The 24,332-nt window shown below is 42.8% G+C and overlaps 1 protein-coding gene across 7 annotated transcripts in view; it reads right to left on the bottom strand.

The window, feature by feature from the left end:
- Nucleotides 1-24,332, bottom strand: part of OSBPL1A (oxysterol binding protein like 1A) — a 225,327-nt gene that overhangs the window by 18,622 nt on the left and 182,373 nt on the right. For all 7 annotated transcript variants that reach the window (XM_050767790.1, XM_050767792.1, XM_050767793.1 and 4 more), the window contains 2 exons: nt 15,237-15,312; nt 570-704 (listed from right to left, as the gene is read on the bottom strand). In XM_050767790.1, the coding sequence (XP_050623747.1) occupies nt 570-704; nt 15,237-15,312 (211 nt within the window). The remainder of the gene's footprint in view (nt 1-569; nt 705-15,236; nt 15,313-24,332) is intronic.

The raw sequence follows: 24,332 nt of genomic DNA, 5'->3' as shown, positions 1-24,332 counted from the left end.
GACTCAGTTTAGAATGCTATTGTTTTGCTGAAGGAGAACAATGTGTCCACTATACTCTGCCTCTAACTAGTCCACCCATGTACAACATATAAAATCTTCCATCTAAAAAATTAAAAAGTGCAATTCCTTCCTGTCTTTTAACATATAGCAATGTATATATATTTATATACCCAAGTAAGCACAAACATATTTTTCTACTTTATATGTGTGTGTGTGTGTGTGTGTTAACTTCTTCTTGGAAATACCCTGAGAAAGTCTGAAAGAAGAAAGGTTGAATTCTTCCCCTAACACAATGCTACTTTCTCAACTAAATATTTAGCAAAAGCCCCCTAATATCCAGGTTTGCTTACAGGCCACCTCCCGCTTCTCCTGCAATACTCATCGGTCTTTGCACGATGGTGTCGCCCTGACCAGAGGACACTCCAGACGTGCGGACTGAGCTTTGATAAAATTGCCCAACCTCACATGGAATTTAACATTAATTGTGTGAATGTGTGTGTGTGTGTGTTCGGGGCTGGGTTGGTAACGAGGTCTCTCAGAGTTAGACCTTTTCCTCCCTTGGCTCCTACCTGCATCCTTTCCACAGGATCAGACAGTGAACTGGCCTTGTGGATGAGGTAAGTATGCTCCATGTATTCAGTTAGGCGCTGTAGGAAGCTCAGAGGCTCATTAAATATAACTGGCATCGTGATCTTGGATAGTTCCTATTGAACCAGAAAATCGAAAGTGTTACGTCCCATATACATAACAAACAAAACTATTGTTATCTTTACATAACATCCTCCTGGAAAGGACAGAACAGAAACTAGCAACCCGTGAAATTTCTTCAATATTGGTTCAATTTCACAAAATCTTCCCAGAGCACCTAATACCGTGGAGTATATCCTTCTAGGTCTTGAAGGAGGATATACAAAGACTGCCCAAACATTCTCCGTGGCTCCAGGGAGCTCACTGTCTGCTGGGGAGCATGAGCGATGACTCTTAGTCTGTCTTGCATCAGAATTAGGAAATGGGAGACAATGGCAATGGAGACAAACAAAACTCTTCGTAGTGGTGGTAAAATAATTAACTGCAGGGCCATTAATTCCTGGAGATGGCTCCAATGCCCTGAGTTCCTTCATAAGCAAACCGTTGAAACTCCCTCCCTTGTCGACTTAAGCCTCACCAATCAGAACCGCCAAACTAACCTCTATCTAGGGATGTTAGACTTTCGCCAATATGAATATACTTTTTGGCTCCCTCAAAGAACACCTTCTAAAACTCCCCTTCCTGCCTTCTCAGTGGAGTGTGGAACAGCTTCAGGTCTGGGGCTGTTCAAGTCATGAATCACTGTCTGTTCAAATATATGTGTGAAAATTTCAATATGTTTACATTTATGTTGTAACAATGGGCTAAGGATTAACCACTCATACCATTTTTGTGAGTAATTTTCCAAAACAAATTTCACAGCTTTTGAAATGACAATGAAATGAAATGATGCAACAACACCAAGCTTATCTGAGCACACCAATCTAGTATAAATTACGGGCTAGGGTACTAGCAGGCTACGGCATATTTTACAGAATAGATTTTAAATTCTGTCTGCCAGAATGCTGCCATCACAATCAACTCTCAAAAATCATTTAACAGTTAGGAAGCTTCCGACCTCAACTGCAACTGTTCAATTCTGTTTACCATGTGCCACCAGCAAGCAATATTCTGGTGAGGCCTTTACAAAATTCATTAAGTAATACACCTATCTTGGTATTTACTGGAATATTCTGACGATCTTCCCAAACTGCTATCAACCATTCCCTTGGGAATCAGGTCTTTCATGAGGGCTGCGGGCTGGTCGTGTGGGCAGGTGAACAGTGCTGAGGTACAGTCAGGCTGAATGCCACCTGACTTACCTCTGACTGTTCCACCTAAATATCCATGTTCCCACTGAGATTTTCAATTAAAAATAATGCAACCTTCACAGAACTGAAACTGGAGCGCATTCAAAGAAAATAAGTTCTGTAGTCCCAGCTACTTGGGAGGCTGAGGCAGGAGAATGGCGTAAACCCGGGAGGCGGAGCTTGCAGTGAACTGAGATCTGGCCACTGCACTCCAGCCTGGGCGGCAGAGTGAGACTCCGTCTCAAAAAAAAAGAAAATAAGCTCATTCATTATCATAAAATACTGCAGAAAACACACAGACATGTAACAGCTCAGCCTAATTAAAAGAAATGGTAATTTTATTGCTGCATCACTGGGGAGATGAGGGAAAACAGGAATGTATATAGAGAAAGGAAGGCTCAACTACATATACTCTAAGAGCTCATTAAACCCAGAGATTCACTACTGGGGACAAGTAAAAAAAACTGGGACTGCCAAGGCTTGTCTTTACTGAAATGCCCCAGGCTCTCTTTCTTCTCTTTTTCTTTTTCTTTCTTTCTTTTTTTGTTTTTTGAGATGGAGTCTTACTCCGTCACTCAGGCTAGAGTGCAGTGGCACAATCTTGGCTCACCGTAACCTCTGCCTCCCAGGTTTACACAATTCTCCTGCCTCAGCCTCTGGAGTAGCTGGGATTACAGATGTGCACCACCAGATCCAGATAATTTTTGTACTTTTTTAGTAGAGACAGGGTTTCACCAGGTCAGGCTGGTCTCGAACTCCTGACCTCAAGGGATCCAATCCTCCCACTTCAACCTCCCAAAGGGCTGCAATTACAGGTGTGAGCCATAGCACCTGGCCTTCTATTTTTCAATAAAAACTATCATTATTGTTTTTCTCTATTAAAAAAACTAATTAGGAAATACATAACTATCTTAGTATAAAATATAATATTGAAATAAAAACACGAAAATGTCTCTTTACTTTCCATTCCCACTCCTCTCCCCGGACACAAAACAGCAGCAACACTTTGGGATACAGACCTATGTATTCACACACATATGCATACATACTCCTGATTTATATTCACACACAGAGAATTTCTTTTCTTTTTTTTTTTTTTTTGGAGGCAGAGTTTTGCTCTTGTCGCCCAGGCTGGAGTGCAAAGGCGCGATCTTGGCTCACTACAACCTCCACCTCCCAGGTTCAAACGATTGTCATGCCTCAGCCTCCCGAGCAGCTGGAACTACAGGCGTGCAGGACCATGCCTGGCTAATTTTTTTGTATTTTTAGTAAAGACGGAGTTTCACCATGTTGGCCAGGCTGGTCTCCAACTCCTGACCTCAGGTGATCACCCACCTCAGCCTCCCAAAGCGCTGGGATTACAGGCGTAAGCCACTGTGCCCAGCCAAAATTTGTTTGTTTTAATGCATGATGTCAGCTCTATGTATTGACTCATTACACTTTCACTGTGTTTTGGGGATCTTTTAGCGGGGTGTTATACACATGTAAGGTACATACATCGAGTCAAGTTCTTTCTAATCACAGGATAGTGTAATGCTAAGACCACCGAACCACATTGAGTTCCACTGCTGGGTTCACCATTTACTAGCCGTGTGGCTTTGACCAAGTTAAACCCTGTGCCGGTTTCCTCATCAATAAGTACTAAGCGCTAATATAATAGTATCTATCATAAAGCATAGTTCTGGGCACATTAATAATGCTAGATGTGTTTGTTAAATTTAAAACAACATCCATATATGGACACACTGTGAACTATTTAATCATATATCTTTAAGAATATAGGCAAATAGGGATTTTAAGTAGATTTCTCTAAAGGGGACTTTCTGGGTCAAAAGCATGCTCATTTTAATTTATTTAATTTATTTATTTTTTTACAGACACTACCAAGCTGAATGCTTTCCAAAACAGCTTAACCAATTTATACTCCCACCAATGGTGCATGACAGTCAACATCTCTGATGCTAAAAGAGGTGTATTACTCCCACTTTGTTCCTTCTGGCATGTTTATGCTTTCATTAAACACATATTTAACTGAGCACCTACTATGTGCCAGGTACTGCAGCAAAAGCCTCATTACAACCACCACTTAACCTGGAATGCCCTGCTCTCTCTTCCCTTTATTCCTCTATGTCCTACCCAGATTTCAAGGCCCAGTTCAAGTCTTTCCTCTTCAAGTATTGTAGCACTCACTGATTTCCTCCTCCTTCCAATTGCTAGAGTACCAAAATGTACTGCTCACAACTGAGCATTTGATCAGAGATTAGATTCTATTACCTACTGTTATGGTATGGGTGATAACCAGCTTATCTTGCTACGTGTATAGTAATACAATTCCTTGGGAAAGGGACACTATCTTATACCCCATCTATGCCTCCCCATCACCTCACAGAGAAAGGGGAACACTGCAGGTGTGCCCCGCCCCCGATGCAGCCTGCATTCTCACTGCCCCGTGAGCTTTCCCTTTTCAGGCATTTGTCACACACAGAACTTCCCGCCTCCTTCAATGGAGAGCTCTTTGAAGACAAAGGTCTTACTTAATAATGCATGTGGTTAACACAGCTAAATGCTGAGTAAAAAATTGGTAACGTTTGAAATATTATTCAGCGCTTAAAAGAAATGAGCTATCAAGTCATGGAAAGACATGGAGCAAACACAGATGCCTATTGCTAAGGGAAAAAAAGCCAGTATGATTCCAATTGTATGACATTCTGGTTAAGACAAAACCATGGAGACAGTAAAAGGGTCAGTGGTTGCCCAGAGTAAGGGGGAGGGATGAACAGGCAGAGCAAAGGGGGTTTTTAAGGCAGTGAGAACACTCTGTATGGTACTACAATGTTGGATACACGTCATTACATGAGCACGGAACACCAAGAGTGAGCCCTAGTATAAACTGCGAACCTGGGGTGATGAAGTATCGCAGGTTCACCGATTCTTTTTGTTGTTGTTGTTGAGACGGAGTCTCGCCCTGTCGCCCAGGCTGGAGTGTAATGGTGCATTGTCGGCTCACTGCAACCTCCACCTCCTGGGTTCAAGCAATTCTCCTGCCTCAGCCTCCCAAAGAGCTGGGACTACAGGCACGTGCCACCATGCCCAGCTAATTTTTTGTATCTTTAGTAGAGACGGGGTTTCACCATGTTGGCCAGGCTGGTCTCGAACTCCTGACCTTGTGATCCGCCCACCTCAGCCTCCCAAAGTGCTGGGATTACAGGCATGAGCCACCGCACCTGGCCAGGTTCACCAGTTCTAACAAATGGGCCGCCCTGGTGAGGGATGCTGACTACGGGGAGGCTATGCATGTGTGGGGCCGGGGAGCGTGTGGGAACTCTCCGCACCTTCCTCTCAATTTTGCTGTAAACTGAAAACTACTTTATAAAATAAAAAGTCTTTTAAAAAATAAAATGAGGCCAAGCATGGTGGCTCACACATGCAGTCTCACCAGTTTGGGGACCAAGGCACAAAGATCATGAACCCAGGAATTCGAGACCAGCCTGGGCAGCAAAGTGAGATCCCACCCCTACAAAAAAAATCAGAAAACTAGCCAAGCGTGGGGGCGTGCATCTGTAGTCCCAGCTACTCAGGAGGCCGAGGTAGAAGGCTTGCCTGAGCTCAGGAAATCAAGGCTACAGTGAATCATGTTCATGCCGCTGCATTCCAGGCTGGGTGACAGAGCAAGACCCTGTCTTAAAAAATGAAATGAAATTTTAAGAAAATGAATTTTGATGAATCATACTTTAGGAAAGGTCAAATTATCTTTCTAGTTCTGCTACAGAAAACATCATAGTCACAGTCACATGTGATAAAAGAGAATGTAAAGACAAAAAAGAGTAACAAAAAAAGTACAGAAGAATGCTAAGGCAATTAGAGAAGTCTGTAATGCTTTTGGATTTATATTGTTTGTGGTACTAGACACAAACAACATTACTGTGGTAATAGTGATATTTACACTTCAAAACTTGTGATTTTTCCTCATTCTAAATAAATATTCACCTTAAAATCTGAGAGAAAAAAAACAGGTTATAAAGCAACATGTTCAAAAATATTCTAATCTCGTTGAATATGTTTTTATAGACATAGAAACAAATGCTAGAAGACAGTAACATCAAAAAGTTAACAGTGGGTATCTCTAGGAGTTGGGGGCATAGGGAATCCTAATAACCTTCCTTATGCTTTTCTGTATTTTCCAGATTTCCTAAAATGAACATGCATTGCTCTTCTAATCAAGGGTAAAACGAGATGTTACTTTAAAACCTAACAATAGGCCAGGCGCGGTGGCTCAGGCCTGTAATCCCAGCACTTTGGGAAGACGAGGTAGGTAGATCATGAGGTCAGGAGTTCGAAGCAGCCTGGCCAACATGGTGAAACCCCATCTCTACTAAAAATACAAAAATTAGCTGGGCATGGTGGTATGTGCCTGTAATCCCAGCTACGAGGGAGGCTGAGGCAGGAGGACTGCTTGAACCCGGGAGGCAGAGGTTGCAGTGAGCCGAGACTGTGCCACTGCATTCCAGCCTGGGCAACAGAACAAGACTCCATCTCAAAAAACAAAACAAAACAAAGAAACAGAAACAAAAAACCAATTTCAGACAGGCAAAAGGAAAAGCCAGGGAAGCTAACAGCCTCATACGCAGCAGCTGGTCCACCTTATAATACACACACTTGCACTGATGCTAGTCATGAAATGGACAAGGAAAAATCGGTGTAGAAGTAATACAATGGAAACTTCAGATTAGTCCACTCCTAAGTTCCAGAGACAGGAAATTAAAAGAACAGGCTCCTACTTCTTGGGTAAGGCTGCTAAAGATAAACAAATAAATAAGAAAGGGCTCTGAACAGACAGTAGAATGGTGGTTACTGGGCGGTGGGGAGGCGGAGTGGGGAAGTTGGTGTTTCGAGGGGACAGTTTCAGTTTTGCAAGCTGAAGAGAGTTCTGTGGACGGACAGTGGTGATGGTAGCACAGCAATGCGAGGGTACTGGTGCCACTGAACTATATACTTAAAAATGGTGAAGGTGGTGCCTTTTATGTTATGTATGTTTTGCCTTAATTGTAAAACCAAGGGGAAAAAAATGAGCTCTGAGATCAAACTTCCTGCGTTCAAATCCTAGTTGTACTACCTACTGCTTGCCTGGCAGCCTGCAAGTCCCTAACCTCTCCCCATAGTGGGGACAATTTCATTACATACCTCACCAGGATTGTAAAGATGAGATGAATTCATTAATATAAAGCACTTAGAATAGTGCCAGGCATCTGTTAAGTGAGCAATAAATGCTAGCTATCATCACTGTTATTAATAATGCAGACAAGATCTCCAAGTCCTCCAAGGTTGCAGGAAAGCAGGTATGCCTCAATGGCTGGGATACTCTGCCCTGACCCAGGGGCAGCTGAGCTGCAGAGAAGCTACACAGACAGCAGCATGGCATAGGGACCTGAGCTTAACAGGTGAGGGAGTGAGGGACAGGGTGCTGCCCTTTCTGAAGCCTGGGCCAGGAGGGATCCAAACACCAGGATGGCAGGGGTTCACTGCAGTGGCAACCAGTGACAGCCAGTAGGTGACACAGACTATGCCATTTCTGGCTCAGCTCTCTTCCTGTTTTCTCCATTTCCCTTTATTGTACACAACAGCAGGGTGGGATTGATCATAAAGAAATTTTAAAAGTTTATTCGTTAAAGAAAGGAAGAGCTTTACCTGTAAGTCTGATTTTGAATTTGTTTTTCCTGAAAAACACTCTAAGGACTATCATACACTCATTGAGGAAGGAACAGACGGACCGGGGAAGACATTTTAGTATTTATAAGACAGGAGTGCTTCCCTCAAAGGGATTTTGCTTTGTTTTCTCAGGAATACTGGCCTAGGGATGTAATCTTTCAACTCTAAAGCAATGCTGCGTGCACTGCCATCTCTCCACATCCAGCTCCACGGGAAAACACAGCACAGCAGGATGGGGCAGGCAGGTGTTCACGGCCACCGGCTGTTCAACACCAGTCACCCGGGCTTTCCAGGGGTTGGAAGCCAGTGACAAAGAGGGTGGTGTGAACTCTGGAGACCAAGGCACAAAGGATGTGGGTTTATCATCAATTCAACAAGTAGATTTATTTTTTAATCATTTGAAAAGCTGCTAAAATTCTAAAAGGCTCTTTTAATAAAATGTTGTAATCTATAATAATTTAAACAGCTTTCCATTTCTTTTAGTAACTCAGAATGAATGCACTCAAGAAAATGGAAAGCCACATGGCTGGGTCAAATAACAGAGAGGGAATGAGAGGCAGAACCCGGACTGCCATAAAAACAACCTGGACCTGGGAAGAGTGTAACATGCTATTTTAAAATACAGCAACTTACTTGCAATTGTATTGCCTCCGTCATCTGTAATTATTTTTAAATACTCTTACAATTATTTCAATTGCTAAAACCTACAGTTCCCTAGAAAGGCAGTGAAAAGCTCACTGACACCAACTATATTTTATTTCCTTCCCTCTGAGACCTCTTGAAAATTCACTGATACATCATTTTCACTTCCAATCCAACGAAGTGTGGTGTTGCATTCTCTAGATATTGTATACAACTAGTATGTCTGTATATTCCAATAATAAGAAAAACAATTCACATGATGAAGATCAAGCTTCAGGAAGAAACATTGCCTAGAAACTTCTATCATTGAGAGCTTCAGGCAGCTGGAAAAGTTAAACATTTATGCCAAGCAATTCCAGCTAAAGGCAAAGTTTAAATATCACCATGCAAATTAAGAGCAACCAATGATGAAACTGCAGAAACTCCTAATTGCAGTTGCTCATGGGCTGACAAACTGAGAAGGAGGAGAGAAGGCTGCGTTTTCACTCGAGCACTAGAGAAACCTGAGAGCAAGGCCACGTTTGAGATCAACTGAAATTGGAAATACTGTATAAATGTAAAGTCTACCACTGTAACAGGACCGAAGTGTAACTACTAAAGACTTGGGTTATAGAGAGAAAATTCCCCTCAGGTATTAGGCTAGGTGTGTCTGCTCTGTTGCCTAGACAGCAGCTTCTGGGCAGGGTGCTCCCCCGCGTGTATGACCCAAACCCTGGTGGGTCCCCAGAGCTCTCTCCGCTGACAGCCGGGGGCTGGAGGCAGTTGGCTGTCCCCTGGATAGAGCCGTGCCTCCTGCAGGATGGAGATGGCACTGGATGTTTCCTCTATGACACCTCTACCTCCCACAGCTACCGAGGACGAAAAAATTCATCGTGCGTACAGTTGAGAGCCTTGGAGGGCCAAATCTCTTTCTTTCCCCATCTCATGCTGCTCAGTTCCCTCCCCTCCACACGATGCCTAGCATCTCATCCATCAGTTTATCACTGCATGACGTTCTTGCCATCTGAATACCACTGATCACACGCAGAGGAGTTACTCTAAGGCATCCCGGGATAGCTGCCTGCGGCCACTCTGGATGGGCAGTTTGAAAAAAAGCCTGCCGCCCTCAGGCCTTCTGTCCTCAGTCCTCACAGGCCAGTCGGGGGGTACAACAGGGGCCAGAGTGAAAGACACACAGGCAGAAAGGAAGGCGCCACCGAGCGGGAAAAGGGGGTGTGCTCATCATGGGTGAACTGAACCACAGTGTGGGCACCTCAGTGCAACCAGTGGGAAAACAGGGAGGAGAAGATAAGAAAAGCTCTAAGGAAAATGCTAATGAGCATAATGATATTCCTTTCCTATTCTTCCTGCTTAGCAGCTGAACAGCTTCAGAGTTGGGAGGTGGCGTGAGCCCTCCTGCTAGGCGACTTCACTAAAGGCTGGACAACACCTAGACAGGTGTGTGGAGGGACGATGGAAGCACGGGCCGCAAGCTTGCACTGGATCACTCGGCATTCGTGGCTTTAAGGGAATCTACTTCCACATGCATTTTTTCCTAGAAACTGGCAAGTCTCAAAGGGCACCTGCACTGGAGGGTCTGTACTGTTCCTCTTTGCTCATCTCCCCATTCACAGTCGCCCCCTGCCACTTAAAAAAAAAAAAAAAGAACTTAATATCCTACCATCCTGAATCACAGCATAGTATTTATACCTGGAAATGAGAAAAGCTCCAGGGGACCAGACAGGGAAGGTTACAAACAGTACTGTTATCAGCAAAGCCTCTTTTACTCAAGAACCATTAACTTACATTAGGGCTCCTTAACTGCCTGTTTCAGTTAAGGGAAAGACACGACACTAGAAATAGGGTCTTCAAGTCACTTCTCCCCAGGTTGAAACATTCTGATTTTAGACCACTGTAGAGTGTGTGGGTAGAGATACCAAATTTTGTTTAACTATCTTGCTGCTTCTATCTCCTGTCTCTCTAGCTGGTATTTATAACACAGCAGATTAGGCAAAGTTCCAAATCTTATCTAGCTCCGCATCTATCTTAGAGTTGGAATGCAAGAATAACACTGTTGTCATGGCGGCATATATGGTATCACATGTTTATCCGAATCCAGAAATAACATCACATCCCTTCTGACAGTTACTCTGACCTGGTGATACGTCTGGGCGTGAGGTCTGGCCCCACGGCTGTGTGGCAGACATTCTGTACCAGAATGAATGAGCGAAATCTTCAGTCTGTGGGAAACATCTTAAGATTCATGGTGAGATAAAAGCATTTTATCAAAAATGTATTGGCAAAGGTTTACTTCAGTGAAAAATATTCCAATTTTCTCAACCCTTTCTCAGTACTGCAAGGCACAACTGAGTGATAAAAACAGTTCAATGAATTGAGATCGGAGAGCTTGGGAGAAGCTTGTCTGGTGTATTTCCCAGAGGCCAAGAAGCCAATGACTAATGAAAGGTAACAAAACCTTGTGCAAGTTAGAGTTTTCCAAAGTTGTGTTTTTAGTAACACTGAAGGGAGTCCTAATTGAGTTGTTAGCTTATAAATCACACACAAAAAATTGTGTAATATAATCTGACTTTTGGCACATAGTTGAAAAGGGGGTCAAAGAACTGAATGACATTACTGGATATTTTTTTAAAAACCCAAAAAACTCCTGCTCCCATCTGTCTATTAATATGAGCAAAGCTCTCAGTCCTTGCATCTATTCAAAAACAAGAACATAATTGTTACTGAAAATCTTGTCTCATTCTAGCAGCAAGTGATATTCATCTCAGATATCTAAACCCAATTGAAAAAAATTCTTTTCACTCATAACATTTTACCGTTTGCTAATATTTTCATAAATTTTATAATGTTTACAATTGTAATCATTCAAATACTAACATTCATAACAATGCAAAGAAATCTTTAGTATTAAAGCCTTATAGAATATATAGCTTTTTAAATTTTAATTTTTATACATATTTCTGTAATAATGAAGTATGATAAAGTAACCGATAAAAGACCCTCACAAATTAAAAAAATTGAGTTAACTGGGTAAATGGAGGTACTGGAAGAGAGATGACAGCTGAAGGTATGCACATGGCTTCTGGAACTCAGTTTCACCCTCACAAAAAGGACACGAAATTAATTGAGTTATCCTATAGGAAGGATAAAATGGAAATACAAGTTCAAGGAGACGTGGAAGTATAAGCTTTTCAATGACTAAAGAACAGCTTGCTCATGTATTTAACAGAATGACAGTGGCAATCAAAACTCGATGGTATATGGATTCCACTAGCTACCTTTAAAAGAATGATACAACACTTTCCTTTCACTTTCAATAGTCGGTATCCATGATATACCAGACCTTTGTCACCTTTTGCAATAATCCAGGACTATTCTATTACTACAAGACATTTGAACACACACAAGGTCAGTGCGTGCATGGCCTTGAGCTCAAGTACTTCCTCAAATTTTGTGCTGAGGTCCTGGGGCTGGCTGCCTAAGTCACTGAGCATGAACAGCCACCACCTAACCTCTGGCTGAGCCCTGCTGAGAAAGCTGCTGGAGCAAAGGGGTGGAGGGGAAGAGGAGGACGGAAACAGGGTACACACAGGACACGAGGCTTTGGGATTAAAGAGTCCTGTGACAAAGGGGCAACAAGCAGAAAGAAATAAGCAAAGGCTTCAAATGACTAAGCAGTGTCAGGATTAGTTCTCAGGAGCCAGAGATCTGTTTGTTTGGTAAAAGCTTCAACCACAAAGAGATTTAGGGTTGAATTCCAGTTACGTAAAGTATTCATTTCACATTGTATAATCCGACATTTTGATAACATAATCCTGCCCAAAACAGACTAGGAGAAGAAAAGAAGGATATCATCAGTACTGGAAATCAAAGTGGCTACATGCTATTTGGAAAAAGGTAAAGTACAACGTGCAGGTGCGTGGGAGTGGAGGAGATGGGGCAGAGTGAGCCCGGCTGGGGATGGGGCTGCGGACACTGGGGGCCAAGATGACAAACGCCTGGAGAAGAAACTCTTTCTTTCCTTCCTAAGACAAAGTGAGACTTAGACCATATCTGGCAGATAAGCATATGTACTGTGAATTTAGAAAAGCCACATATTTTGAATAATAATAGCATTACATCATAAAATGATATCATCACAGCATACAAATCCGGGGCATTAATTGTTGTGGAGAAAGATGGGATGGGGACCCTAAATGAGCGTGGAATTGTGGGACTTTCACCCGCAGGATGCTCACACCCTGCACTCTGTCCTGGCACGCTCCTCACGACAACAGAGAGCAGGAGGAGCTACGGTTCAGTATCAAATTTCCTCTCCCACTCTTAAGACTTATTAACAAAATAAAAAGCTGGGTAAATGGAGGTAAGGGAAGAGAGATGATAGCTGAAGGTATGCACATGGCTTCTAGAACTGTTTCACCCTCACAAAAAGGACACGAAGTGAAGTATTTGGATTAATGTGACAGAATCAGAAACATGCAGGCCGGGCACGGTGGCTCACACCTGGAATCCCAGCACTTTTGGAAGCCAGGGTGGGTGGATCAACTGAGGTCACGAGTTCAAGACCAGTCTGGCCAACATGGTGAAACCCCGTCTCCACTAAAAGTACAAAAAATTAGCCAGGCATGGTGGCACGTACCTGTAGTCCCAGCTACTGGGGAGGCTGAGGCAGGAGAATCACTTGAACCCAGGAGGCAGAGGTTGCAGTAAGCTGAGATCACACCACTGCACCCCACCCTGGACCAGAGAGCGAGACTCTGTCTCCAAAAATAAAAAGAATCAGAAATATACAATAGGGGATTTTTAAAAACGCCTTCACTTTAAGTGTATTAAGACCTATGGATACTACTATTCTCTAAGTTTGGACCTATTTTTCTTTTGGGAGATGGAAACAGGCAGATATTGGGGACTGCTGATATCAAAATTTACTTTAAAAATATGTTCCAGGCCAGGCGCAGTAGCTCACGCCCGTAATCCCAGCACTTTGGGAGGCTGAGGTAGGTGGATCACCTGACATCAGGAGTTCAAGACCAGCCTGGCCAACATGGTGAAACCCTGTCCTGTCTCTATTAAAATTAGAAAAAGTAGCTGCTTGTGGTGGTGGATACCTATAATTCCAGCTACTCGGGAGGCTGAGGCAGGAGAATCACTTGAACTCGGGAGGCAGAGGCTGCAGTGAGCAGAGATTGCACCACTGCATTCCAGCCTGGGTGATAAAGTGAGACTCCAACTCAAAAAAAAAAAAAGGGGGAGGGGGAGTAATATTTGTATTTCTCCCTCAAGACTCTTCATTTTTCATCTTTACTGTCGCTTAGTGCTTATACCTTGATTGTGTCTGCTGCTGAGAGAGAAGGCCCTATAGCGGACAGTGCTCAAAGAACAGTATTTCCAAAAGCTAGGTGATTTCCTTTCCATCCACATTAATAAAAATGTTCTTCCAGAACATTCGTCTCCTACGAACCTCAGCAGAAAGAAGTTTCCAAAAACACGACTTCCCCTGAAGCTCTCTCTCTATGCCTTAAATCAATAAATTCTAGAGATATGATTCAGAACATTCTATGGAACCTTTCAACACAAACAGCTCTACGTTTATTTGTTGTATTTTATTTATGATTCAGCATAAGCATTTACTTGTACAAGAAGTTCTGTGCCTAAACATAAAAGTAAAACCATATTCTAGAGAAACAGAGTATCTGTCAGAGCATATCAGGTACAATCCAACATAACAGAGTGGGGATTAGATCCTACATTATCAGGCTCCGAAATTTAGATGAATTACTCTCCATGCAGGAGTCAAATATTTGTTTAAAATTAATGTTTATGAAATTTGTTCCTTGGAAATCACATTTAGGAAGTTTCAGATTTCATTATCCACTTAGAGAAGAGAGACATTGGAAAAATGCCAGAGGCCAGGCATGGTGGTTCAGGTCTGTAATCCCAACACTTTGGGAGGCTGAGGTGAGAGGACTGCTCGAGCCCAGGAGTTCCAGACCACCCTAGGAAACATAGCAAAACTCCTTCTCTACTAAAAATACAAAAAATTAGCTGGATGTGGCAGGATACGCCTGTGGTCCCAGCTACTCAGGAGGCTGAGGTGGGTAGATCAGTTGAGCCGGGGAGGTTGAGGCTGCAGTGAGCCATGATGGTATTACTTCACTCCAGTCTGGATAATATAATAAGTCCCTGTCTCAAAAAAAATTAAAAAAAAAGAAATGAAATGAAAAGAGAAAAAGAAAGAAAATGAAAAAGAAAAATGCCAAAGTGAGCACCTCTGCAGTGGACAGGATTTCAAGCCGCAGAATGAAGTGTGCACAAGCTGACTGTACTTCCCAGCACAGGGAAAGTTCTGGAGTGCTCCCAGGATACACATTCAATTGCAAAATGTTAAAAGGTAATGTCCAGGCAGATTCTTTTGTGCCACACGACTTACATGTTCGGAGGTCCAGTATCACACTAGGAAGAGTTAAGAGAACTTTACCCTGAATCCTAGCCTGACTGACATCAGGGTGGCGGTGTTGACTACGAACTACAAAGGAATCCAAGGATTTCTATAAAAGGAAATGCTGCCATCTCCCTACCTCCCCCCAAATCACATCCACCTGCACAGATAACTAAGCAGAGACGTATTCCAAATACTTAATACACAACACTCACAAATTCCAAATACGAAAACTTGCTCTGTGCACAGAAGTGTAAGTGAAATCCTGTTCTCCACCGTGGAGTTGTCTGTTCTTTCTGAGAGTTTCTAGGTAAGTCTATGGGGCAATATAAATGTGCTGTGATGACAGAAACACGGCATTTTCTTTTTACATCAAAAACGCACATTAAAGCCATTAGAGCAGCTCAAATTCTCGTCAGAAAAAATTCACCTATGACTTTTCACAATTTATGATTCTCGTACGTTTCCATAAACATTGTCATGCACCACTTTAATGCAAACTTTCAGATTCCTTTCTAAAGAATATACGATTAAACATATCTGCTTCATATCATGCGACAATACCGTTAACTTACCATTCCAATACATTTTCTGAGGATGCTCCAGATGCTGAAGTCATTTCTGGAAAACATAGGAGAAGGCAAACTCGTTCTGAAAAAAGAAAAGAAAAACATAAAGTTCATTCTAACGCCATTGTCATTAGGAGGGAAAAACGACTGTCATTCACATGAGAGCTGCAGACACAGAGAGACACTTTAAAAATGTGTGTCATCACAGACAGGGTTAAACAGGGCTAATCTAGGGTGGCACCTGTTCGCCACTACCTACTCTGGCCTCTGAAAGATCCTGCAGCCAATCAACTGGCCCTCTGTCTTCAGCACTGCTCTGATCTGAACTCAATCCTCCCAGTCCTTGGGGTCGAGCTGTTTGGACCATCTCAGAGACCCACTATCCTTTCACGTTAATGCACATCTCACCCTGTTGCTGGATTCATGGCACACCTACCACGTTCTGATACTTAATACATTATCATTCTCTAGCTGTAAATGAGGTAAGCAAAATGCTATCACAAAGCTGAGATACAGGGTTTTAAGAAATGAAATGGAAAATAGAAAACTTTTATAAAAGCCAAGTATTTTTAAAAAGTAAAAGCCAAAGTATTTTTTAAAAAGTAAAAAGTATTTAGGCCCTGTAACATACATCAGTACTTCCCCAAGGAGACTAACACTGAACAAAATCTGATTTAGCAATTCTGAGTATACTGGAAAACAAATTAACCTCGACAGAAACAGCATCTTCAAAGCCTCTGTAGGTGTCTGAAAGTAGCCAAGGGATGACGGCTGCCTGGGGCTGAAAGTCTGTAGCTTGGATAAGCAGCATATCAGAGCCAGGCCTGGTGGGCAGGGAGTCAGTCCATTTCCACAGATCAGAATGGCAGCACCATCAGGAATGAGGGGTGTGCAAGAGGTGCCCAGGCCAGCTTTCCATAACACTGTTATGAAAGTTTTCCAGTTGCCGGCCAGGCGTGGTGGTTCACACCTGTAATCCCAGCACTTTGGGAGGCCAAGGTGGGCAGATCACTTGAGCTCAGGAGCTAAGACCAGTCTGGGCAACATGGTGAAACCCATCTCCACCAAAAATACAAAAATCAGCCGCGCGTGGTGGTGCACGCCTGTAATCCCAGCTACTCAGGAGGCTGAGGCAGGAGAATCGCTTGAACCTGGGAGGCGGAGGTTGCAGTGAGCCGAGATCGTGCCACTGCATTCCAGCCTGGGCGACAGAGTGAGATTCTGTCTCAAAAAATAAAAAATAATACAATAATAAAAAGTTTTCCAGTTGCCTTCTGAAATACATCCATATAGCTAAAATATTAAATATTTTTAAAATTAGCTTCTAAAGAACCTCTAAATTAATTTAGATTATAGAAGTTAATATAATTTACATTTTTAAGTCAATAATCCATGGTGGAATTCTTCTAGTTTCTTTTTCTGTTTTAGGAACACGCACTGCTCATTTGGCAGATCTGCCATCTAACCAATCTGCTGGATAAGTGGCCACAGATGGTATTTAAATCACATTCCCCACTATCCAAGACCATCAATCTCTGTGACATGAACAATGGATACCAGGAATAAGAATCCCTGCCATTATCTATCCTTTGCATGTATAATATAGTTTTAGAGATGTATATAAACTAAATTTTCCATCTATTTTTTTTTTCTTCTTTTTTTTGAGATGGAGTTTCTCTCTTGTTGCTCAGGCTGGAGTACAGTGATGTGATCTCAGCTCACTGCAACCTCTGCCTCCCAGGTTCAAACGATTCTCCTGCCTCAGCCTCCTGAGTAGCTGGGACTGCAGGCGTGTGCCACCACACCTGGCTAATTTTTTGTATTTTTAGTAGAGATGGGGTTTCACCATGTTGGCCAGGTTGGTCTTGAACTCCTGACCTCAGGTGATCCACTCGCTTCAGCCACCCCAAGTGCTGGGATTATAGGCATGAGCTACCACGCCCAGCCAAATTTTCCTTCTAGTGTCTTGGAAAAATCAACCTAAAGTGTAGCACACCTAGAGAGTTATGAGCTTGAAAGCAGCTTGTGAAGAGGGAATGAGGGCTGTTATTCACCCCCGACAAACGCTGACATTAAATGTATAGATGTGTGCTACCATTCTAACTAAAGGCAAGAATAGCAGAAAGACAAGAACAACAAATATCTTGGAGGCAGAAGATGAGAGACATTCGAGCTTTGTAATTATTCTCGGTTTAGAAATTGTCAGAGGACTGCCAGCCAAGAGTCTCACCTGGGAATATCCTATACTCATTTTTATGCACAAAACTTTGTGATTTTATGAGAATGTAATCCTTACTCATTTATAAGGAGGTCGGATTATCTGCAACATTCATTACCTATTCTGAACATAACCAGAAAGCAGAGGGAAAGGGGTTTTGAAAAGTAAACAGCCGTCACAGCCCATGTTATTTTCTTCTGTAGGACATGCAGAGCCAAGCGCCTTGCCTCACTGAGACCACACTTTTGCAATAAACTGATGGGAAGCAGCAAGAGAAACACCCGCCCACGAGACACCTATGCAGCACACACGCCATGGCTTAGTAAATGACCTCTCAGTTGTTGACCACAGGCTAAGTCCACAGCATGACGGGGCTGCCAGGAAGACAGGTGCAATCTCAGACTGCCACAGTGGGGCAGTAGCCAGAGCATCCCCGAAGGCAATTTGAGCTGGGATTCAGGCTCACGTGTCACTGTTGTTTCTGTTTTGTTTTTGTTTTTGTTTTTGTTTTGAGACACAGTCATGCTCTGTTGCCCAGGCTGGAGTGCAGTGGTGTGATTTCGGCTCCCTGCAACCTCCACCTCCCGGGTTCAAGCAATTCTTCTGCCTCAGCCTCCCAAGTAGCTGGGACTACAGGCACCCGCCACCACGCCTGGCTAATTTTTGTATCTTTAGTAGAGATGGGGTTTCACCATGTTGGCCAGGCTGGTCTCGAACTCCTTACATCCGGTGATCCCCCCACCTCAGCCTCCCACAGTGCTGGGATTACAGGTGTGAGCCACCGCACCCAGCCCAGGTGCCACTTTGAAAAGAAACTGGGACACTTCCACGTGGGAGGACTGATCTGAGGCGAGGCAAAGGTGTCTGGAAAACATCTCTTCAAGCAGTGCTGAGGGACGCGCGAAGCTACAGAAACAAAAGCTGGGGGTGTGGGGAACAGTGGGCGCGAGAGGGGTCCTGGAGTATTGGAGAGAGGCCCTGGGATGGCAGGAATAATGACGTCCATGCCCCAGCTCCCCCAGCTGCTATGCACTTCAGCCTGCTTCATCTTCCTCCTCCAAAGCACTGACTGACGTGACATAAGGTACACTCTTGCTGATCTGTTGATGACCTCCTACCCCCGAACAGTATGTAGACTCCATGAGAACTCATGTTCTGTCTCCTGCTGTAGCCCTGCTGCCTAGGACAATGGCTAGCACCAAGTGGGAGTTTAAGTATTTGTGGAAGAAGCTTTGGAATGTATACAACCTATTAGACATTATCTCTTTTGTAAAGAATTTGGTTTATTCTGTGCCACTCAAGAGAGAAGGACTGTTAATTACTGCAGGTGAATGCTTACATTAGGGTGGCTAATATAAAGACCTGCCTCACAATTAATTCTAAAAATAGGAGATGAGAGAGGCCTCTTAAGGAAGGGTTTCAGACAGAGGCTGGAGGATTCCACCAGTCAGGGCACAGAAAGGCACCCCGGCTCGACCAAGGATGCTGCTAAACATCATGCCAGGAACAAGACAGGCTCCACAACAAAGAATTACCCAGTCACAACGTCAGCAGCGCCAGGGCCAAGATCTCCAGCCCGAGAAATACAGTGAGAGCTTCGTGTATAATCTCAAATTCTGTAGTAGCTACATTTTAAAAAGTCAAAGCTAATTTTAGTAATTTATTTTATTTAACCCAGGATACCCAAAATATGAGCATTTCAACATATAATACATACCAAAAATGATATTTTATACTTTTTTCCATATTGTCTTTGAAATCCAGTGTGTATCCTACACTTTTAGAGCACATCTCAATTAAGCTACTAAACAGTTAACATGAAATCTAGTCTTAACAAAGTTGTTTTTAATGGAAGAACAGTTTCTGCTTCATTTTACAATTCAACTTATGTTAATTAAAATTAAGTAAAAAATCAGGTCGCGTGCCATGGCTCATGCCTGTAATCCCAGCACTTTGGGAGGCTGAGGCAGGTGGATCACAAGGTCTGGAGTTCGAGACCAGCCTGGCCAAGATGGGGAAACCCTGTCTCTAATAAAAAATATAAAAATTAGCCAGGTGCAGTGGCAGGTGCCTGTAATCCCAGCTACTCGGGAGGCTGAGGCAGGAGAATCACTTGAACCTGGGAAGCGGAGGTTGCAGTGAGCTGAGATTACGCCACTGCACTCCAGCCTGGGCGACAGAGCAAGACTCTGTCTCAAACAAAAAGTAAAAAAATCAGTTTCTCAGTCATACTAGCCAGATTTCAAGGGCCCAAAAGCCACGTGTGGCTAGTGGCAACTGTACTGAACAGAATGGATCTCTGTGATTACTTCTGAAAACAAAATGGTTGTATTGTTTCAAGAATAGGGTGGGGAACAAAAATCTGCCCAATTTTACAAGTCTAAAGTCAAGAACAGACAAAAAACAGTCCACAGTCTAATCATCAAGAAAATGCTAAATCTTCTGCATTGTTATTTGAAGAAGCAGAGGGAGTAGAGAAGTTTAAAAAAAAAATTAGGTAGGAGCTTCAGTTAAAAAAAAAAAATTGTGTTGCAAAGGATGTGTTTCCATATTTAAAACTTTCACTCCCTCTGCCAGGAAAAAAAGAAGAGAGAATTCCCAAATGATGTTGGATGGCAGTGTTACTCCAGGCAGAAATAAGAACAGATGAGAGCAGCGACCAGCATTTTCAGGCTGAAAGCACAGTTCAGTGATTCTCTCTCCGTGGAGTTTATCTGAGGGTCATTATCCAGCATTCTATGCTTCCTTTTTCTCTTCACGCAGAGAGAACACACCCTGTACCAGGGACTGGCAGTGATATGTCCTGGTTCTATTTTCAACCATACAGATGACATTACGACTATCTAGACAACAGCACAATAACTGGTTTTTCAAGGAAGAGTCTCACAGTGGTTTCATCTATGTGATGCAAACAGCTCCGCTTGCTGGCACATCATTATTTCCCTGCTACACAGCATTGTAGACAGACCCCAAAGAACCAAATTCATTTAAGAAGTGTTGACTAACAAATGCTGTGCTTGAATCCCCTTGTCCCGAAAAGTTGTGCAACGTCAGGAGATAATGATCTCCAAAATCTTTAAACGTTATTTGAATGGCAGAAATGACATGTTATTTGGGCCAGGTATGGTCGCTCATGCCTGTAATCCCAGCACTTTGGGAGGCTGAGGCAGACGGATCACTTGAGGTCAGTAGTTCGAGACCATCCTGGCCAACATGGCGAAACCCCGTCTCTACTAAAAATACAAAAATTAGCCAGGCATGGTGGCACATGCCTGTAATCCCAGCTACTTGGGAGGCTGAGGCAGGAGAATCACTTGAACCCAGGAGGCAGAGGTTGCAGTGAGCTGAGGCTGTGCTACTGCACTCCAACCTGGACAACAGAGCAAGACTACATTTAAAAAAAAAAAAAAAAAAAAAAAAGAACAAAGAAATTATATGTTATTTGGAAGCTGAGCCTCACAAATTTACCTAACTCCCTTATCTCCCTTATCTAGAGATAAGATCTCCCTTATCTATCCGCTGGACACTGAGCCCACCTCCTGCCTCTGCTCCATGGATTGCTAGGTTAAACACTCAACACTGTTTGCTCACAGAGGCCCTCTGAAAAGAAGAAAAAGATGATAACACAAAGGTAGGCAAAATTAAGCTTCACCTGGAATTGGCTGCCAGGTGTTTCACGCTTTGCAGGTTTGCCTCCTGATATTTCATGAGACACACATGAGCTCCTCTGGGTCTTGGGTATGTGCATGCATATTTTTACTGAGATATCCTTATACTTGGCAGGAGGTGGGGGAGGTGTCATCCCTTTCATGGAGGACATAAAAGAACCGTGGAATGGAAACCAGAGTTACAGCGCACACTCTTGCTACCACCCAGCTGTGTAACCTGGGGCAAATCTTGCAAGTCGAAGCTACACAGCTGTACAATTCACCTTCTTCTGGCAGCTAGATCTGCACTAAGAAAAATGCCTAGGACAATTAAAGCTTCTTGGAAATGAAGGTTCAACTTCTTACCTACACGCCAGTTTTAAAGAATTTTTTAAATTATTTGTTATTTTTATAAAGCACAAACATACTAAGATAAAAACACTCATTGTCAGTGGTGACATCATCTGTCCACTAAATTATCTTCTCACACGTAGGCGCTCTTTGTGTATTACAGACATTTCATTCACCACCTGCATTACAGATAACTTATCCCAAGTGTAACACTGGCTGTGTGATTCTGTTTACGGTATGATTTGCTAAACCAAATCCACCTACCAGGGAAGGCTATATATGTTATTATCATAATCTACATGTGAAACATAAACGAACAGCTATCATTCAGTATTTTCCCAATGAACAAAACAATTCATTATTAACAAGTATTCCAGAAAAAAAGGTAAATTTCTTAATTCACAACGTTTGGTAATCTTGACCTTAAATTTTAGGAATTCAAGTTCTATGTCAAAACCAAAACAACACATACAATTAAAACAATCTTCTCGGGCATATACCAAATGGTAGTAAATACAAGTAAATTAGAGAGGGATGGAGTATATGGTTATTTTTCAAATTGAAAAATAAGTACTTTTTTGGAGACAGAGTTTCGCTCTTTTTGCCCAGGCTGGTGTGTAATGGTGCGATCTCAGCTCACTGCAACCTCCACCTCCCGGGTTCAAGCGATTCTCCTGCTTCAGTCATCTGAGTAACTGGAATTACAGGCATGCACCACCATGTCCGGCTAATTTTGTATTTTTAGTAGAGATGGGGTTTCCCCATGTTAGCCAGGCTGATCTCGAATTCCTGACCTCAGGTGATCCACCATCCATGGCCTCCCAAAGTGCTGGGATTACAGGCGTGAGCCACTGTGCTTGGCCAAAATATATTATTATATAACAAAGAAAACGACCTACAGATAAAGGACAAGCTAGACCTCTTCTCCTGCACCCTCCAACACCAACAGTAATAGCACAAGTGCTCCTTTCCACACCCCCTCTTCATACAAACAAGGGTATACAGGTATGTGCATTTTTTAAATTGAAATATTACCCTAGGCCGGGCGTGGTGGCTCAAGCCTATAATCCCAGCACTCTGGGAGGCCGAGACAGGTGGATCACGAAGTCAGGAGATAGAGACTATCCTGGCTAACACGGTGAAACCCCGTCTCTACTAAAAAATACAAAAAACTAGCCGGGCGAGGTGGCGGGCGCCTGTAGTCCCAGCTACTTGGGAGGCTGAGGCAGGAGAATGGCGTGAACCCGGGAGGCGGAGCTTGCAGTGAGCAGAGATCCGGCCACTGCACTCCAGCCTGGGCGACAGAGCGAGACTCCATCTCAAAAAAAAAAAAAAAAAAAAAAGAAAGAAAAAAAGAAAAAAAGAAATATTACCCTATAGATCACATTGCTTTTTCATGAAATATCAAGGACACTCCCCTTCAAATCGACAGACACAGGTATATCTTTCTAATACCGTCAGGCACGTGTATATGTATGTGGTAGCATATAGCACACGCGGATTTTTAATGTCGTCTTTCCCTGTTTGTTCTTTTTGCTTGCCCCCTCACTCCTCCATCTCCACCACCACTCTACCACCCTATAATCCACGTTAAGAAGCTGGCATCTATTTTTCTGTGCTTTTCCACAAGTTCCCAAAGGGCCACATGTAGAGCGTACATGTATGCACACACAAAGGGGTATGCTGCCCTTAATATTCCAAATTAGGGTACTAATTATACACACTTCTTTATGGTCTGCTTTCCAATACTATGTGCAAATTTGTTGACGTCAAATGGTATACTAGTTATTTTAAGGAATGTATAATATGGCATAAGAATACTATGTATCAAAATACATTTTGTCATTCTCCATGAAAAGCATTTACCATTTCATTCTTTTGCTACAATAATGCAACAAAAATATTTCAATATATGATGCATTCTTATTTAAATCTGATGCCTTCATTTTAATGGGGCAGAGCACTGGGGTTAAAATTGCTGGGCCAAGGAGTATCTCTATTTCACACATCCATAGATGCGGCCAGACTGCTTTCGGAGAAGCTTTTAACAATTTCGTATCTCACCAGCAGTCTATGAGCACTCTCTTCTTCCCACCAGCAAGATTTGGTTAAACAGGTGTTCTTGTCCTTTTAGGTTTTGGGTCTGATTGCAGTAGTGATGCTCCCTTGTTATTTTACTTTGCTTTTTCTCGACTATTAGTGGGTCAGAACATTTTTCATATGCTTAATGACCACCTGAATTCAAAGATGGTCAACTGCCTATTTATATCATCTATACTGCTGGATTTTGTTGTTGTTATGAATTTTTTTTGTATGTGATAGCTATTAATCTTTTGTCACCTAGATTGCACATAGTACCATCTGCAGGTTAACAAAAAACTTTTACAAACAAGTATGTCTCTTTTTTAAAACATAGATTCTGTGTTTTCTATCTTGGTGAAGGCTTCTCCCACCCTAAAGCTGTTTCTTTTTTTTTTTAACATGATGTTCCCATTCTCTAAATGATACGTATTTCTCTCTCTCTCAAGTCCATATCTCTACATAAAGATAGCTAGGTCTCTTTAAGGGGTGGGTCCTCGTTTGCTCACTTTGGGCCACTTGTGACTAAGATTCTCATGCCCTCTATGCCTTTCACAAACGGGGCCTGTGAAGTGGCCCTACTCCCTTTCTCCGAAGACAGAGGAGCTCTCTCTCCAACACTTCGCTTACTCGCAATTCCAGGAATCTTAATAGTTTATATTTTTATTTAGCTTCATTCCAGCTTCTATCTCTGTTCAAAAGACCCTTGATCATTGATTTGTATGTTTCAGGGAAGACAGAAAAAGTTCAGGCGTTTTTTTAAAAGCAACACTTTCACAAACGCTGTGACATCAAAATATCCCCAGG

Source organism: Macaca thibetana, chromosome 18 (genome assembly GCF_024542745.1).
Source record: "Macaca thibetana thibetana isolate TM-01 chromosome 18, ASM2454274v1, whole genome shotgun sequence".
In the NCBI taxonomy this organism is placed as follows: Eukaryota; Metazoa; Chordata; class Mammalia; order Primates; family Cercopithecidae; genus Macaca; species Macaca thibetana.
The sequence above is the reverse complement of the archived record's forward strand: the minus strand, read 5'-3'. Positions and strand labels throughout refer to the sequence as shown.